General features: G+C 38.7%; 1 protein-coding gene and 1 long non-coding RNA gene across 2 annotated transcripts in view; one reads left to right on the forward strand and one right to left on the reverse strand.

Moving 5' to 3' along the window:
- Positions 1–19,508, forward strand: part of WWC2 (WW and C2 domain containing 2) — a 228,616-nt gene that overhangs the window by 137,445 nt on the left and 71,663 nt on the right. The window contains 1 exon segment of the mRNA XM_055276493.2: positions 14,212–14,291. Within this exon segment, the coding sequence (XP_055132468.1) occupies positions 14,212–14,291 (80 nt within the window).
- LOC129481288 (uncharacterized) lies at positions 7,619–14,679 on the reverse strand. The gene is made up of 2 exons (XR_008657323.1): positions 14,570–14,679; positions 7,619–7,907 (listed from the first exon to the last, which is right to left on the reverse strand). It is a non-coding gene; the product is annotated as an uncharacterized lncRNA (long non-coding RNA).

Consider the following 19,508-nt stretch of genomic DNA (forward strand, 5'->3'; position numbering starts at 1 on the left):
GGTCACAAACTCCAGGGCTCAAGCAATCCACCTGCCTTGGCCTACAGTAAACTTTTACGCGTACTTTCAGTATAATGCATGGGTTAACAAAATTACATAGAAATATAGAAATAGTTAGAATTAAGTGGTCATAAAAATACATATAAATTTTGCAGGCTGCAACTAAAGCAGTTTTTAGTGGGGAATTTATATAGGCTTAAAGAAGAATACTAATAATAACTAAGCTTTGCATTAAAAATCTTAAGGAACAGACTAAACTGAAAGAAGACGGAGAAATAGAGAAAAAGACAATAATTAATGAAAATTTTAAAATGGGTACAATAGAATAGCCCTGCAATATTTAAAAGCAAACAAACAAACAAAAAAACACCAAATCAGGCTTTGTCAGGATTTCACAAGAATAGAAGAGAGAAAGCACCAAAAAGCCAACATTAGGGGACTTTTTTTATCCGACCATTCAGTGGTCAATATGTCCACACTGTATGTTTCCTAGTGATAACTAAAAATTGTGAATGTAATATAAATGAAGATAAATACAAGTCTGGATAAGGTAGAAAGAAGGATTTCATAGAGACTGTACACCAGATTCAGAACTCAGAATAGTAAGCAGAACACTAAAGTTGGCTTTGCCCTGAGGAAATTTGATAAGCTAGGTGAATATTCCCTTCTATTGTGTCCCTTTCCTGGTCTCATGGTGACAGACCCCAGCTGCATCAAGCGGGGACTCAGACAGACTCTAAACCTTCAGTTTAAGAATACTAGAATTGGCCGGGCGCGGTGGCTCACGCCTGTAATCCCAGCACTTTGGGAGGCCGAGGGGAGCGGATCACGAGGTCAGGAGATCGAGAACATCCTGTCTAACACGGTGAAACCCCGTCTCTACTAAAAATATAAAAAATTAGCCAGGCATGGTGACGGGCGCCTGTAGTCCCGGCTGCTGGGGAGGCTGAGGCAGGAGAATGGCGTCAACCCGGGAGGCAGAGCTTGCAGTGAGCGGAAATCCCCCCACTGCACTCCAGCCTGGGCGACAGAATGAGACTGTGTCTCAAGAAAAAAAAAAAAAAAAAAATACTAGAATTAAATTCAGCCAGCCCAACCACCCTAGCATACCTCCCACCACCACCACTACTACTTGTTGAAGACAGCAAGAAAGGTTGCCTATCTAGAGCAACAATGCTAGGTAGATAAAGGAGAAAAAAAACATTGGGACCGTTGGATTCATCACCATCAGATACCCCTGAATTCACACTTACGTGGATGGTCTGAAAAAGCCCAAGCTAAACACTTAGCAGTGACAGGTGGTTGTGCCTCCAGTCACTTGCAGATGCACGTCTTCTCCAGAGTAATACACCTTCAACTAGTGCCTTCAGTAGGAAAGTATGAACACATAGCCCAATCACAGATGTACAGAGAACAAAGAACTGGCAGGAAAAAAAAAAACAGACAATAGAATTTGATCTTCACGTGCTTCAGATTTTTGAGAAATTAGAGAAAATACAAAATATCCATGTTTAACATGTTTTTAAGAAATAAAAGAGATTGAAAATATAAGTAGGGAAGATACCACGAAAATGATCAAGAAAATACGGAAACGAACTAAGTAGAAGTTCTACAAATTAATCATGGAATGAATTAAAAATCAAAGCTGGTGGAGGATTATTTGCAAAGGTCCAAAATTAACAAGTAATAGCTTATTTTTTCATACCAATCGTATTTTTTATACCTTCAGTGTTCTATCAGAAAATAACCATTAACCAGAATGTTATACACAGCAAAACATCTTTCATGCATATGAGTGAAATAAAGACATTTTCAGACAAAATTTGAGAGTAATGTATGGCATCACTATATTACTAAAGAAAGCAGGAAAGGAGAGAAAAGAATAAAAAATACAGGGCAAATGAGTCTAATATAAGATGATAAACATCTTAGTGTATCAATAATTAGAATTAAGTATAATTGGATTAAATGCTCTAGTTAAAAATACAATGATTAAAAGACTGGATTTGGAAAGAAAATCTACCTATATGATACTTAAAGAGACACCTAACAACAAAGATACAGAAAAGTTAAAAGGATGGGAAGAAAAAGATATACCAATCAAATCCTAACAGAAAAAAGCTGGTGTACACAAATAAATAAGTAAATAAAGCTTTGTTAATGTCAGAAGTGATAGATTTTATGGCAAAATGCTTTAATGAAGAAAAAGGACCATGAATCTGTAATGTGTCCGTTAAAATGTGGGCCCCAAAATATATAAAGCAAAAATTGGCAGAAAATCCACAATCATAGTGAGAGATTCCAGTATAACTTTTGGTATTTGATAGATCAAGCAGATTTAAAAATTAGTAACAGTATACAATAGGTAAATACACGTGGTTGACAAGCTTTACTTAATTAATGTATACAACATGGAGCTTATGCTATATTGTGGTGGGGAAAAAATGGGAAGCAAAAATGTTTTTCAAGCACATTTAGCACATTCATGAAAACTGACCATATTTGGGCCATTAGACTTGTTTCAATATATTTCAAAGTATTGGTTAGACCACATTCTCTGTAGTGAATTTGTTAGAAATAGTGAATTAGAAATAGAATAGTGAATTCTCTGTAGTGAATTTGTTGTCATTTAAAAATAACAACAAAGCTGTTTCCAACCTTTCAGAGGAGCTGAAATCCAAAAGATGACCAATATGAAGCATTGTTAAGGATGTGGAGCAGCTGGAACTCTTTACTGCTGGTGGGAAACTGGCCTTTCCTAATAAAGCTGAATGTGTGCATGCACACCTGCTACCATGCAGCTCCACCCTAGAATAGAGTGTAGTATGTAGCCTAGGTCTGGAAGTATGTGTCTGTAGCCTAATGGATGAATGCATTGTGTATGGTCATGCAGTAGAACCTCATCTAGCAGTGCAAATCAACGTACACAACTGCATGCAGCAGCACAGTGTTGAGTGGGTGAAGCTAGACACGGAAGAGTACACACTGTATGAGTCCACTTACATTAAGTTCAGAAAAGACAAAACTATTTACAGGCCTAAACGTTGAGATAATGGTTACTTTTAGGGAAAAGGGAAGGTTTAGTAATTTGGAGGGCACAAGAATGGCTTCTAGGATTCTTCAGCTGTTGGCCATTACCTGGCTGTTTCTACTTTGAGGACACTCACTGAGTTGCTATGCTTTAAGTTTTTTTACTTTCAGTATCTGTGTTGTACTTCTAAGAAACTTAGAAGCTACATAATTTGGAACTCTAGAGTAATACAATTCTAAATAATGGGTCAAACATACATGAATATTCTTTGCTAAAATTAGTGAGTAAAACTTTGAAAAAGAGGATATTTGCATTGCTTCAGAGCGTCTCCCCTCAACTTTGTATTCCTTGACCCTGGTGGTTTGAACATGTCTGCTAATTTTGGTACCTCTTTCTTCTTGAATTTGGGCTGGATCCAGTGAGTACCTCCTGACAAATAAACTATGGAAAGGAAAAACAGCTGATTTATACTATAGAAACCTGGCAGATCCTACTGGAACCAATTGATGAATGTTTCCATCACCAGGGATAAGTCATGTGGAGAGCATATACTCATACATCATTGGATGAGAAGGGCATGTCGCCTCTGTGGTATTCTTTTCCAGCATCCATCATCTCAATCTAGTTTTGAGAGAGTATCAGGCAAACCAAAATAGGAGTACACTTTATAAAACATCTGACTAGTGCGCTTCAAAAATGAATAGGTCATTAAAGACAAGAAAGTGAGGAACTGTCACAGACTGGGGGCAACTAAGGAGACTTTCCTCTTGGGTTTTTGTTGTTGTTTTGAGACAGTCTCACTCTTTCGCCAAGGCTGGAGTGCAGCGGCTCAATCCGTCTCACTGTAACCTCCACCTCCTGGGCTCAAGCAATCCTCAGCTTCCTGAGACGCTGAGACTACAGGTGCACTCCATCACAACCTGGTAAATTTTGTATTTTTTGTAGAGATGGGGTTTTGCCACATTGCCTAAGCTAATCTCAAACCCCTGGGCTCAGGCAACCTTCCTTCCTCGGCCTCTCAGATTAGATTGGGATTAGAAGCATGAGCCACCACACCCAGCCTCCTGTTGTTTTTTTAAGAGTGGCAGGGTCTTGCTATGGTACCTAGGCTGGACCTGAATAAAAAAGGACAATAGTGAAAAATCTGGGGAAATTCAAAAAAGTCTGTAGTTTAGTTAATAGTATAGAATGAATGTTAGAGAAAAACTTAAAGCTTTAAATGCTTGTACTAGAAAAGAAGAAAGTCTTAAAATTAATGAGCAATGTAGTCAACCTAAGAACAGAATAAGCCAAAGCCAGTAGAAGAAGATAAATAAAATTAAAAGCAAAAACTATCAGCTGAGCACAGTGGCGCACACCTGTAATCCCAGCACTTTGGGAGACCAAAGTAGATGGATCACTTGAGGTCAGGAGTTCGAGACCAGCCTCACCAACATGGTGAAACCCCATCTCTACTAAAAATACAAAAATCAGCTGGGCGCAGTGGCTCATGCCTGTAATCCCAGCTATTCGGGAGGCTGAGGCAGGAGAATTGCTTGAACCTGGGAGGCAGAGGTTGTAGTGAGCCGAGATTGTGCCATTGCACCCAGCCTGGGCAACTGCCAAGAGTGAAACTCCGTCTAAAAAAAAAAAGCAATAGAAAACATGGCTATAATAGAAAGGATCAACAAAAGCAAATTTTGGTTTTTTAAAAGAATAATAAAATTGACATCTCTCAGGATTGACTCAAAAATAAGAAGAGAAAATGAACAAATAAAAAAGTGCGGGGAATGAAAACATGCTTAAGAAATAGAGACATGAGAAAATTTATACTATTACATTTGAATTTTGAAGTGAAATGACTAAATTCGTATTTAAATATTATTAACCAAAACTGATTCGAGATGATAGAACAAATCTGAATGGCCCTGTTACCATGAGTGAAATTCCAGAGAAACCCTCAAGATTAGTCTAGCACAACTTTGACATTAAATTGTGACAAGATTGTATGAACAAAATATAAGCCAACCATGTTCATAAGCAAAGAAGCAAAATTCCAAAACAAAACATTGTAAACTAAATACAGCAACATTTTAAAATTATATATAATAGCTAAGGTGGGCTTATCCTAGGAATATACAATTTAGGATTTGAAAATTATTCACTGTACTAACAGTGAAGGGAAATTATTAATTATTCTAATAGATACAGTGAAAGCTTTTTTTTTTTTTTTTTTGAGACAGAGTCTCACTCTGTCACCCAGGCTGGAATGCAGTGGCGCAATCTCAGGTCATCACAACCTCCGCCTCCTGTGTTCAGGCGATTCTTGTGCCTCAGCCTCTTGAGTAGCTGGGATTACAGGCATGTACCACCACACTCAGCTAATTTTCGTATTTTTAGTAGAGACAGTGTTTCCCCATGTGGGCCAGGCTGATCTTGAACTCCTGACCTCAAGCGATCCACCCGCCTTGGCCTCCTAAAGTGCTGGGATTACAGGCGTGAGTCACCATGCCCGGCCCAGAGAAAGCATTTTGATAAATTCAGCTTTTATTCATGTTTTTAAAAATTGATTCAACGAGGAATGAGTGCTACAGAATAGGACATAGGGAATGAAGGAGAGCAGGTGGCAAGATTTTTGTTATTGTTTTGGTTTTTTGTTTAAGAGACAGCAGTGTAGTCCAGCTTGGACTCAAACTTCTGGACCCAAGTGATCATCCTGCCTCAGCCTCCCGAGTAGCTGGGACTACAGGTACACACCACCACCCCAATTTGGTTGCAGTTCTAAATAGGTGTTCAGAAGAAGTCTCATTGAGAAGGCAAAATTTGAGCAAAGACTGGACAGAAGTGATGAAGAAATTAGTCAGGTGGGGGAGAATCAGCGTACATACAGGTTTTGACACAGGAGAAGGTGTGGGATCTTCCAGAAACAATTTGAAGTCAAATGTGGCCTCAATAGAGAGAGAAAGGGGAAAGTAGTAAGAGAGAAAGGAAGAGAGTTAATCCAGGTGATGGAATGAAGACAGAAGAGCATGTTGGCCTGACACACCACTGGAAGGGTTGTGGATGCGCATCTGAAATGGGAAACCATTTGACCATATGTTTATTATTTGTATTTAATGTTTGCTAGTTTAATTGGTATGTAATGATATAATGCTTTTCCGTTTTGTCTTTATTTTTAGGTGATTTTTAAATGATGTTTTACCATGTGTATTTCCATTTGCTAGTTTATTTTTTTAATTTAACAGCTTTATTAAGAAACCATACAATTCATTCATTTAAAATGTACATTTTAATGGATTTTAGTACATTCATAGTTACATGCCGATTATTGCAATCTAACTGTAGGACATTTTTGCTCTGCCCCCAGAGGGAACTTTGTGCCCATTAGCAGTTCTCCCCATTCCCCACACCTCCCTCCTCCATCCCCTGAGCCCTGAACAACCACTGTTTCCTGTCTTTCCCGACGTGCCTGTTACAGACATTTCATCTAAATGGCATCATATACTGTGTGATCATTTGTGACTGGCTTCTTTCACTTGGCTTATGTTTTCAGGGTTTGTTCATGTTGTAGCATGTATTAGAACTTCATACCCTGTATTGCCAAATAATATTCCATTATATGAATAAACTTTTATTTTATTTTATTTTTTTTGAGACAGAGTTTCTCTCTGTTGCCCAGGCTGGAGTGCAGTGGTGCGATCTTGGCTCACTGCAACCTCTGCCTCCTGGGTTCAAGTGATTCTCCTGCCTCAGCCTCCCAAGTAGCTGGGATTACAGGCGTGCGCCACCACACCCAGCTAATTTTTGTATTTTTAGTAAAGATGGGGTTTTGCTATGTTGGTCAAGCTGGTCTCGAATTCCTGACCTCAAGCAATCTATCCACCTTCGCCTCTCAAAGTGCTGGGATTGTAGGCATGATACATTGCACCCGGCCATGTTTTATTTATCCAGTCATCAGTTGGCAGATATTTGGGTTTTTGCCACTTTTTGGCTATTATGGATAATGCTGCTGTGAACTTACATGTACAAGTGTCTGTGTGGACATAGATTTCTATTTCTCTTGGGTATATGCCTTGAAGCAGAATTGTTGGGTCATGTGGTAATTTCCGTTTTTTTTTTTTCTTTTTAAACTTCTTTTTTTTTTTTTTTTTTTTTTTTGAGAGAAGTCTCGCTCTTGTCCCCTAGGTTTGAGTGCAATGGCTTGATCTTGGCTCACTGCAACCTCTGCTTCCTGGGTTCAAATGATTGTCCTGCCTCTGCCTCCCAAGTAGCTGGGATTAAGGCGCCTGCCACCATGCCAAGCTAATTTTTCTATTTTTTAGTAGAGACAGGGTTTCACCACGTTGGTCAGGCTGGTCTCGAACTCCTGACCTCAGGTGATCCGCCCACCTCGGCCTCCCAAAGTGCTGGGATTACAGGCGTGAGCCACCACACCCGGCCTTACTGGTTTAATTATTTCTGGAGATCTAGCATTGACCTTCCATATATTAATATTTGTTATTTGTATCTTGAGATAGTATTTTCATAAATGTTTTATGTAATTTTTCTCATTGGCTTTTGTTTTATTTCCTTTTTATTGTTGTTGAACAAAAGATTTTTAAAAAATAATTGTGTTCAGCCATCTTGTTTCTGATGGCCAATTCCATTTATTAGCCATCATACATGGTTCTAGCAGCATCTGGAATTCTGCTTTCCTCTGTGCTTTGTGAAAGTTAAACAGTGTTTTATTCTGAATTCTTTATCTGTGTGGAGTTGACTTCTTGTTTTCTTTAAAGGTGGCTTCAGAGATGAGGTAGGTGATGAAGATTTTCAGTAAGGTGGAAGTGGTAGTCAAGAGAAGGATTTCCAGAAGGAGCAAGTTGACAGTTGCCCTTTGTGGGCTTGCTTAAGGAGCTCCCTGCAAGACAATGGAGAAAACGGTGAAAAGGGAAGATAGTCATTAGTAAAATACCATTTTGCTCGTTAGAGCTTTAATGTTGCAAGATTCACTTTTAGGGCAAACTTTTTAAACCTGTCTGTCTTGCGATCTTTCTAAGGTCTACAGGTTTCCAGAGTTTACTTTTCCTTCATCGTCATCTTCTTTCCCCTTCTTTTAAAACAAAACCTATGACACTAGGATTATAAGAAGTGGTAAGAAACTCTGTGATTTTCAGTCCTACTTATCACGTTTAATCACAATATCGTCCTGATTTCCAGAAATAACTGAAATCAATGTAAAATATCAGTTGCTTTAGCGTAGTCAGTATAGACAGTGGGAAATGTGCAGAAATCGTGTGCTCTTGCTTCCAATTTAGCACTCTGGGTTGTGAGATTTGGCTCCATAGAAGTAAAATTAGGTGGTTAGCCACAGCTGTAGTTAAGTTCCGTGATGTGAGAGAAAACAGACACTGGGGACTGTGGGCTTTTCATGTCTTCATTTCCAGTGGGATACAGGAACAATGAAGTTTCTAAGGCAGAATAAGGGGTCACAGATTTTATTTAGGTCATTTTGCTACAATTCTAGTTTGCCTTTGTTTTTGCATGTATTATCATGCCATTAATAACAAAGCTTTTTAAATTGTATTTTTAGAAGTTCTCCTGGGTTCTAGATAGACTGTGATAGCAGGGTAACCTTTAGCAGGTTACTTACCTTTCCTCTTTAGGTCCCAGGTTCTTTACCAATAAAATGAGAATGAAAACTTTATCTAGTAGTGTAGTTTGAGGATTGAAAATGGGTATTTGTATTTAGCACAGTTCCTGGAATACATTAAAAGCACTTATGAATTTAGCTCTCATTATTACTTCCTAGTAGAGTCTACATTGTGCTAAGCTTGTAGGTCAGCATTAGCTTAATCTCCTAGTTGTGATCTAAGGACATTAGTTTTTACATTCTGTGTCCTACATTTGAGGCTGGGGTAGAGAACAGAAGAGTGGAAACAGTGATCCTCCGGTAGCTAGAATGATGCCAAGTGGTTCCAAAGAAGAAAGGTTGTTGAACTACTAATTAACACCATACCAATAAAACCAAAACAACTAGAAATAATGTCTGGTTGGAAATATTCATTTCACTTATGGGAGCAAACTTTTTGATAGTTCATAAAATGCCATCTCGGTATTTGGGAGCTAAGAATCATTCAGGTTGTCCATTAAGAAGACTCCCCAGTATAAAAACAGTAGCGTATAGCCAACTTATAGGTAAACTAAATAATGTGGGGAACAAAGAAAGCACAGGTTAGCTTCCTATGTGATTGTCACCCAACATAGAATATAATTCCACACCTATCACCTAAACAGAGGAGAGTCCAAGTTTGTCAAGTCGATTTTAGATTTTTTTTTGAATTTCAATTTCTTTTGTAATAACACTTAACATGAGATCTGCCCTCTTAACAGAATTTTTAAGTGTATAATATATTCAACTATAAAAAAAGTTGCACAGCAGAGTTCTAGACTAATATTCATGTTGCATAACTGAAACTTTATTTCCTGTAGCAACTCTGCCTTTTCTGTACACCTCAGCACCTGGCAACCACCATTTTGCTTCTATGAGCCTATTTTAGATACTTTATGTAAGTGGAATCATACAGTATTTGTCCCTCTGTGACTGTCTTGTTTCACTTGGCACAATGTCCTCAAGGTTCATTCATATTGTCACATATTGCAGACTTTCCTTCTTTTTGAAGGCTGAATAATATTCCATTGTGTATGCACACTATTTTTTTTAATCCATTCATCTGTCAATGGACATTTAGAGTATTTCTATATCTTGGCTATTGTGAATCATGCTACAGTGAACATGGGAGCACTAATATCTCTTCAAGATAAAGAATGTCTTAAACAATTTTTAAAAAAATTTAAATTGACCTTTCATCATAATCCAAATGATTTTTTGTATAATATTTATCTCATGCAATCCAAGTGATTTTAAGACTTCTATTTTATGTCAGTAAGATATAGTAATTGTTTTAATTCATTATTTCTAAATGGGTTCAATATCATCATTGTTTTAATCAACTGTTTTCACTTGATTTTTGTATATGGAGAGAGAGAGGGGTCTAGATTCATTCTTCTACATATGGATATTTAGTTTTTCCAGCACTATTTATTGAAGGGACTGTCCTTTCCCCAGTATATGTTCTTGGCACCATTGTCAAAAATGAGTTCACTGTACATTTATGGATTTGTTTCCTGGTTCTCTATGTCTCTGTGTCTATCTTTATGCCGGTTGTGTGCTGTTTTGGTTACTATACCTCTGTTGGATAATTTTGAAAAAAGAAAAACTTCAGCTGAATTAAATTTAAAGGAGTTTAATTGATCAATGAACGATTCGTGAATCGGGCAGCCCCCAGAATCACGGCAGACTCACAGAGACTCCAGGGGTGCCTTGTGGTCAGAACAAATTTATAGACAGAAAACATACAGTGATGTACGGGAATTGGAAGTGAGGTACAGAAACAGCGAGATCGGTTGCAGCTTGGCATTTGCCTTATTTGAACATAGTTTGAACATTCAGCATTCTATGAGTGGTCGAAGTATGGCCACTGGGATTGGCCAACACTCAGTTATTGTTACAGGTGTATACTATTAAGTTAGGTTTTCAATTTTGTCTGACTATTAAGCTAGGTTGCAGTTCATCCACAAGGTCTCAATTATAGAAGTATGAAGTCCTTCTTAGGCCATATTTAGTTTGCTTTAACAATTTGAAGTCAGGTAATGTGATTCAGTTTTGCTGTTTTTGCTCAGGATATTCCAGGTCTTTTTTGGTTCTGTATAAATCTTAGGATTGTTTTTTCTGTATCTGTGAAAGGATTTTGATAGGGATTGCATTGAATCTGTAGATTACTTGGGATAGTATGGACATTTTAATAATATTGATTCTTCCAATCCATGAACATGGTCTATCTTACCTTTTTTTGTGTGTCCTCTTCAACTTCTTTAATCAATGTTTTATAGCAGGGTTGTTCAGTCTTTTGGCTTCCCTGGGCCACATTTAAAGAAGAATTGTCTTGGACCACACATAAAATACACTAGTACTAACAACAGCTGGTAAGCTAAAAAAAAAAAAAAAAAAAAAAAAAAGCAAAAATCCTCATAATGTTTTAAGAAAGTTTTCGAATTTGTGTTGGGCTGCATTCAAAGCTATCGTGGGTTGGGCAATCTTTTTTTATAGTTTTCATTGTAGAAATCTTTCACTTCTTTAGTTAAGTTAATTCCTAGGTATTTTATTTTATTTGTAGCTGTTGTAACAAACTGTATTTTCAAAGGTAAAGACAGGTTTCAGCTCAGATACTTGAGTGCTATCAATTTTTGGACTGATTTTTTTTTTTCAAAAGATAAAAGTGCTGCTGTCTTTTTGGCAAAAAGCACCTGAAAATGCTGTCCTAAATAGAAATACATGTAGAATGAGCTACTGATTGCTGTGGCTTTTTTGATATGATAATAGTTTAATGTTAAAACTGAAATGTTTTTGTGATATACTGCAAATGAGCTCATTGCTCTTAATTCATATTACAGCACCTTTAAAATCCAGTTCAGCTCTTAATTCATATTACAGCACCTTTAAAATCCAGTTCAGGTAGCCTTCTCCAGGAGTTCCACCCTCATCCCCAAGCCATAAGTAATCCTTTCCTCCTTTGAGTTCCAGTAGCACTCTTTATACCTCTCTTTGTATTTATAAACTGGGCCTTGAAACATAATTATTTGTATTTCTTTTCCCTAATAAAATACAAGTACCTAAGCACAAACTGATAAACATTCAGGTTAAACTCAACAGATATATTATTGAATATCTGCTTTGTCCAAAACACTGTGCCTAAAGGTATGCAAACATGAGTATTACACCGCTCTTGTCTTTGTCACATTGTTCCTCATAGTGCCTGGTCTCCCTCTTGACATTTTTCTCTTGTATTCGAGGATGCCCTTTTTTTTCCTCTTACATCTCTTGCCACGACTTCATAGTGTATTTTATCTCTCTCTAGTAGACATGTGAATAATGAATATGCCCAAGGCTTGCTCTGGAACACTCTCCTCTTTTCAATACACACCCACTTTGGGTAATCTTGTTTATTCTCATGCACCTAAAATATCTTTATGCCAGTGACTCTCAATTATCTATCTCTAGTCCAGACACTTCTGAACATCAAGTCCACATATTCTAGTTGCCATTGAAGTCTCCTGGGCATCATGGAAATAAATGTCTTAAAGAAAACCCTTCCTCTTTTCTTCCACATTTGGTCCTGCTCTCCGGGGAAGCACCTTCAGCAGGCGAGCCAAAATCCTGATGTGATCTTGGTCACATGCTCTCCCCCACCCTCCACGTTGAGTCCATCACCAAGTCCTGTTGATTCTGCCTCTGAAGTATCTTCCTCCTCTGGCTCTTGCCCACATGCCAGCCCACAGTGCTGGCATAATGGACCCTTGTGGCACTTCTGGTCAGTCCCCACAGCATTGTCACAGTGACTGTTTAAAATCATAAAGCAGGTCTTGCTTTAATCTCCTTGATTCTCATTGTTCTTAGAGTAAGATTTAGAAATTCTCAACGTGGCATCTATGTATCAGTCCTTTTCCAGTTCCATCTTTTGCCACCCCTACCCTCTGTAATCCAGCCAAAGTGGCATTCTTTAAATTACAGAGGTTTGCTGAATACCCCCTCACCCTGCTGTCTCTTTAGGGTTTTGCATAGGCTCTTCCTGTTGAGGACCCCTTCTACCAAGTGAGCCCCACTAACCCTCTCAATTGAAACATGGTTTCCTCAGACAGGCTCCACCCAAGCCCTCAGACTAAACTAGGGTCTGTTCTCTTGGCATATCTAAGTATCCTGAACTTAGAGCACCTTTGGTAATTACTAAGATTTCTTTTGTTGGCTGATTATTTGCTCAATATCTGGCTGCTCCATTGTCTATAAGATCCCTGAGGGCAGGGATCATGGGATCATGTCCGTTTTGTTCACACTCAGGCCCAGCACCAGACACATAGTAGAGAGTCAATACCTACTTGTGGAATGAGTAAAATAAATCAGCATAAAAGTTCAAAAGCACACTAAAATATTGCACAACAGAATGTGTTTAAAACTTAAGGCTCTGGCTGGGCATGGTGGCTCACGCCTATAATCCCAGCACTTTGGGAGGCTGAAGTGGGTGGATCGCTTGAGCCCCGGAGTTCAAGACCAGCCTGGGCAACATGGTCAAACCCCATCTCTACTAAAAACACAAAAACTAGCTTGGCATGGTGGCAGGCGCCTGTAATCCTAGCTCCTCTGGAGGCTGAGGCATGAGAATCACTTGAACCTGGGAGGCGGAGGTTGCAGTGAGCCGAGATTGCACCACCGCACTCCAGCCTGGTCGACAGAGCAAGACTCCGTCTCAAAAACACGAACAACAGAAAAAAATTAAGGCTTTAACTTAATATGTGGAAGTAAGTTTCTAACCCTTGTGAGAAGACCTTTATTAGTTTGTGACTAAACCAGACATGTGCTGCTTTTCTGATCTGTCCAATTTTAGAATTGTTATTACCAAAGTATATATTTGACAACAGGAAAAATATATTTTATCAGTTTGACAACAAATATTTATTGATCATCTGCTGTTTGCTTGGCATGGTTGTAGATGCTTGGGATACAGCTGGTGGGTTGCAGCTTACTTTCTCATGGATGACAGACAGTGTACATGGAGAATTTCAGCTCCTGAAAAATACTCTGGTCTAAATAAAACAGAGTCGTGGCAGGGGCAGGGGGCTAGGGAAGTCCTATTTGAAAAGGTAACATTTCAGCTAGCATTGGAGGAACAGGGAGTCAACTGCGGGAGATCTGGGGAGAGCTTTCCAGGCAGAAGGAACTGCCAGGACATCTGAGGAACGGAGGGGTGGGCAGTGGCCCTTGGCACAGTGAATGAAGGAAAAACACACACTTTTATAGAGATGCCATGACTTGGAGTTCTTATTCTGCCCATTTTGGCTGGAGACAATGATGATGTCCAGCTCATAAGAATGTTGCTAAGTAAGGTGATGAAGGTAAATAGTAGTAATAATACACATCACTGATAGTTTTAAACATCATTAATATGCCTTCCACAGAATTTATGTGAAGGAGAAACTGCTAACGTAAATGTTACTTTAACTAATGGCTTTGTTTATGTGTTTAATGGTTTACTAATTTATTATCTTTTAAAACTGTGGGCTATATTGCTAAATTTGCAAACATTAATATTTATGTTGATTTCTCTTTAAAGGTTAAAAAGCTAAAGAGAGAACTCTCACAGATGAAGCAAGAACTGCTCTATAAAGAACAAGGCTTTGAAACATTGCAGCAGTAAGTATGAAAATACTGAATCAACTTTAGAATAAGCTGCCTAACTAATATTAATACAAAGAAAATAGAAGATAGATTACATAAGAGATTTCTTAAAGAAACGTAAAGTAAAAAGTTCAGAGCTCTACACCAAAAGAAAACAAAGCAATCAACCAACAGATAAAAAAACTTGGGAAAGATCTATGCACTTGGGAAAGATCTATGCACTTGAAAAGATCCAAAGTTTTTATTAATCATTGGAGATCCAAAGAAACCAAAGTGAAAAGCCTTTGTCTTACCTTTATCTCCTGGACCCTTGCTGGCCTCCTCTGAGATTGTGGTACAGAGCTAAGAGACTAGGCACAAGAAATTCCTCTCCACATTCGGCTGGGCCGGCTGTATTTGACCCTTATGTGAGCCTGCAGCTGCCCTGGGCCCTTGGGTGGAGGCGTGTCTCTCTCTCTGTCAGCCCCAGGGATGACCTGGAGTCTAACCCTGACAGATGGCAGGGGAGCAAGAGCAAGTTAGGATTATTAGCAAAGGGGCGGAGTGCGCTCCTCACTTCCTGTGTTCTTCTGCCTTTCCCGTTTGCTATTGAAGTTGGCTGGGCCATTAGCAGAGCCCTAAGCTGGGCCAGGTAAAGTGGAAAAGGAGGTGACAGAGGGTCACAGGATCAGGATATCCCTTCCCCATTCCCGGCCCCTGAAAGCCACTGTTCTCCCTGCTGCTGAGGCCCAGCCTATCCAAGCCGTGACAGGCACACCTGAGACTTGCTAATCCTGCAGTCTCCACTCCACAGGGTCTCTCATGGGAGAGAAGCAGTCTGTGGTTTTCACAGCCACATGACCACGGAGAGGAGGTAAAACTTCCCTCCTGCTTGGTGCCTCCCAGTGCAGTGCAGTATTTCTAGGGATGTCCCTGGTCAGTTTTGTGTTCAGGCAGGTTTCGTGTTCTTCCCGGCATCTCCCTTGGTAGCACCTCAGGAATGCCAAGCTGGTCTCAGGCGCCACCTCTTTGGAAAGTACCCAGCTGTGTTCCTTTTCCCTGTGGAATCTTACTTTGCCTTCTGCTCTTAGGAAATTTAGGATGCTCCAAGCAGCAAGCCCCTTTAAAGATCCTGTGTGTCACTGGCCAGATAAACAAACTTGTTGTTCTTGTTTGGGTGATTAGTCAAATCTTGGGATACCCAGGCGCTGCTCTTGACCACCAGTCAGACGCATGACTTTAATTTCACATGTGCTGTTGTCGCCCAGACTCCTTTTTTCCTGCTCACCGCATAGTATTATGACCCTGATACTCCTTCAGATGCTCCCATCCTAGTGGTTCTCAAACCTGGCTGCATATTAGAATAATCTGGAGAGTGCTTAGAAAAATAATGTTTCTAGTCTCTATGCCAGGTATATTTTATGAGATCCCAAGTGCTTCTCAAGTCCAGCCCTGTTGTAAGAACCTCAGCTGGTTACAGAGCTCCCCGATAAACCAAGCAGAACTGGAATGACATAAATGCGTTATTTAGTGATTGTTTATCAGCATAAAGCAGGGCTTTGGGGTGGGGGTGGGGAGAGAAAACAGACTTTGAGGAGTGCCATAACGTGTTCAGCCATATGTTCCACATTTTTAAGGCACATGAAATTATAACTCAGCGTCACCATTTGGGATTAAAGGTTAGCCAAACTTGCTGTCTTTGTTATATTGATGTAACAATGCTGTATTGTTTCAAAGCAGTTTGCTTGCAAGCAATTTTTATAGGAATCTAAGGCATGTTTAAGAATCTGTCAATAACATTCCACAAGAAAACAATAGACATTTGTTGTAGAAATCCAGGCATTCTCTTGCAATGATTCTAATCCCTTGAACCAAGAGCAGAAAGATATGATATCTAACATCAGAGACCTCTCCTGTTTATCTTAACTAGAGACAAAATAAAGCTGTTTTTATTCAGTGTTAACCACCATACTACTAAAACACTAAATGATCAACAATCAAACCTAGCAGCCAGACTTTTTAAGAAACCATATTCTTGATACTATAAAGGGACTTATATTTGTGGCATGACAGAAAATGTATTTCAGGAAAAGATTTAAATAGAATCTTATTGTAGGCTTTTATAACTTTTCATTTATTTACAATATAATGGAATATATTTGTTGAATCTGGAATTATAATGTAATTTAAACTTGAGCTTTCATTTTACTTGGTACAATAGTTTTATACTGGATAGACAAATGTGGCATTGTTCTCTACGTTATTCATTTCAGTTTGTGGTCCTAAATTTGACTTTGCCCTAAGCAGCAGTGTAGTATATGTGTAAATGGATACCATGAAGATGCCTATTTCCATTTGCTGCCTCCAGTTTGCATTCAGAATTGGAAAACAGGCTAGTGATGAACAGGCATATACAGATTCTGTGAAAATTTGGTTCTCAAGATATACACTTTCCAGAGAAGGAATGCAAGTGAACATATTTTCTCTTTCAGAAGAGACTAATGTATTGAGTGAAAATTAGTTATAGGGCACACTCAAGTCAAGAACTTCCAAAAGAAATTTTAAGAAAAAAAAATGGCACTTCTCATATTAAGAACAAAAAGAATGATACTTTAAGTCAGCAAATGATGCTCATATTTCGGTTTATTTTATGGCAAGTTAGGGTCAAAAGAGAAAAGGTGGGAAATGAAAAGTGGAGGAGAAAAACAAGAAACAGTGAAATAAAGGAGAAAGGCAGCACTTAAAGTAGAGAAGTTCAAAGGAGGCAAAAGAAAAAGAGCAAAAGCGTTCCATGGTGAAAGCTGAGCTGTGTTCTTCATATTTAGCATTCTGTTGAGCAGTGGATAGCCAAGAAATTTTCATGTGTTCAAAGCTCTCTGAAGTTTAAATTAGCAGTCTTGAACCAGTCCTGCTTTTATTTTTTAAATGTTAAGGTTTTTTTCTGAAAACAGCTTACCTGCTTTTATTTTCAAATGATAAAGTTTGTTTGTTTCTGAATCAAAGATTTGTTTTATCATTAAATTCTGAAGACTTTGCACAAAACAGGAAGAAATTACTTGAGTTTTAGAAATTCACTTTGACACAATTTCAGATATCCCTATTACTACCTATTTTATGAAATCCCACATTTTAGTTTTTATTTTTAGTTAAAAAGTGCCACGTTTGAAAATGCCAAAATGCTATATTTGGAAATATCGTTTGTTTTATTTAATAAGCCATTTCCTCAGCCAAGTTGGTGGATATAATACTTCAGGGAGTCAGAAATTCCATTGATAAATCTCTTCCCAAATAAATAGAATTAGCTGATATTCAAAGTACTTCACTAGTCCCATCAGATATTCTAAATGTGATAGTCATAAGAGCCCCAGTTCTGAATCTGTCATTTTAGGATAGTTCCCCTACCAGCTAAGTGTCTGTGCAATTTGGGGTATAAATTTGCATCAACTTTCTCCCTTGCCTTCTTCATTTGGAAGAAATGTGACTAGGGGATCTTTAGGGGCCCTTCCCATTCTAAACACTGTGTGTGTGTGTGCATGCACACGTGTGCGTGTGTGCATGCACACGTGTGCATGTGCACATGTGCATGTGTTTAATCTGTGACTTGATTGGTTGTACTTTATTATCAGATGATCTTATGATCAAGTTTATTTTATTTTCTTAGGTTCTTTAAGTCTTTAATTGCTTGTTCAGCAGCATAAGATAGTTACTAAAACAGTACTTGGGGAAATACATTATCTACAAACTGCACTTGTTTGAGTGGACTTTGTTTGGAAGAGTGATTAAGATGGCATTGCTTTATTTTTTTTCAGATTATACCTTTCACATTGAAAATAAGTATTAATTATTAAATGTTTTAAACCAAACGAGCTCAGAGTCTGTTTTCTCCGATTCAGTAGGTGCTGTTTCTCTGGAGACTCTGGATAAGACCAAAAATATGTCTAAGAACGTGTATAGAGTTGTTGGCTGGGGCAGAGGCATAGCCATATGTCCCACAAGGGGAACTCGTGCAGTATTCATAACGAATCCCGGATAGCACAGGCAGCTGGGGAGGACCAGGAGAATGATCATGAATTGTATTCATAACGAATCCCGGATAGCACAGGTAGCTGGGGAGGACCAGGAGAGTGATCATGAAGAGTACATGAAACTATTTTTTTTTTAAAGAATTAGGTAATTTGATTAGGCCCTTCAAACACAAAGAATTAGGTTACATGAAATCCTCTAGCCTAAGGTGATGATGTAAACTGTAAGGACACTGAGTAAGCAGCTCTGCAGGGATAATAAATTAGCTCATTGAAGAGCTGTTTATTCAGTATGAGTTGAAAAATGACTACTGCCCTTCTGCCGTTTTCCTAAGTTTGAACTCAATCCAGCAAGTCAAGCAATTTTATCTTGACTCATAACTTTCATAAAAGCAGAATAAATACTATATATATATATATATAGAGAGAGAGAGAGAGAGAGAGAGAGAAATAAAAAACTAACCATGCAATCCAAACATTGTAGGATACTCACTAGTATAAATAATAATTTATTTATTAACCATTTATTAAAGGCCTCCCAAGCTACAGGCCCTGTGCCAGGTTTTGCACAGACATTACAGCAAAACATTATGTAAAATCAGGTGGCGGTTTACTTGCCTCTGTGTTCTTCTACTAAAGCATTTGCCCATGTCTTTTACCTTTCTTGGGTGAAGATCAGGATCAGCACTTGATAAGGTTTGGGTTCAGCCAGCAGTGGGATCATTCAAACAGATTGAAGACAAAAAGACATACATTTATTTGAGCCCAAAAGTGATTAGAAATGGACTGGGTTTGAAGTGAGGGATGGGAGAAATCTTAGCTGCCTGTGATTAAAAGAGAAAGGAGGGGCCGATGCGTGCGGATCATGAGGTCAGGAGTTCAAGCCTGGCCAACATGGTGAAACCCCGTCTTTACCAAAAATACAAAAATTAGCCGGGCATCGTGGTGGGCGCCTGTAATCCCAGCTACTTGGGAGGCTGAGGCGGGAGAATTACTTGAACCCAGGAGGCGTAGTTTGCAGTGAGCCAAGACTGCGCCACCACACTCCAGCCTGGGCGACAGAACAAGACTCCATCTCAAAAAAAAAAAAGAAAGGAGGAGAAACTGCCTGAAAAGATGATTGCTGGTATATGAGAGTCAGAGGTGAAATAATCATCCAACTGAGACAATTTCAAAACCACTTCCTACTCTCTGTTTAACTTATATGCTATCATTCTTTGATATTTTTTCT

The sequence above is a fragment of the Symphalangus syndactylus genome, chromosome 4 (genome assembly GCF_028878055.3).
Source record: "Symphalangus syndactylus isolate Jambi chromosome 4, NHGRI_mSymSyn1-v2.1_pri, whole genome shotgun sequence".
Taxonomy (NCBI): Eukaryota; Metazoa; Chordata; class Mammalia; order Primates; family Hylobatidae; genus Symphalangus; species Symphalangus syndactylus.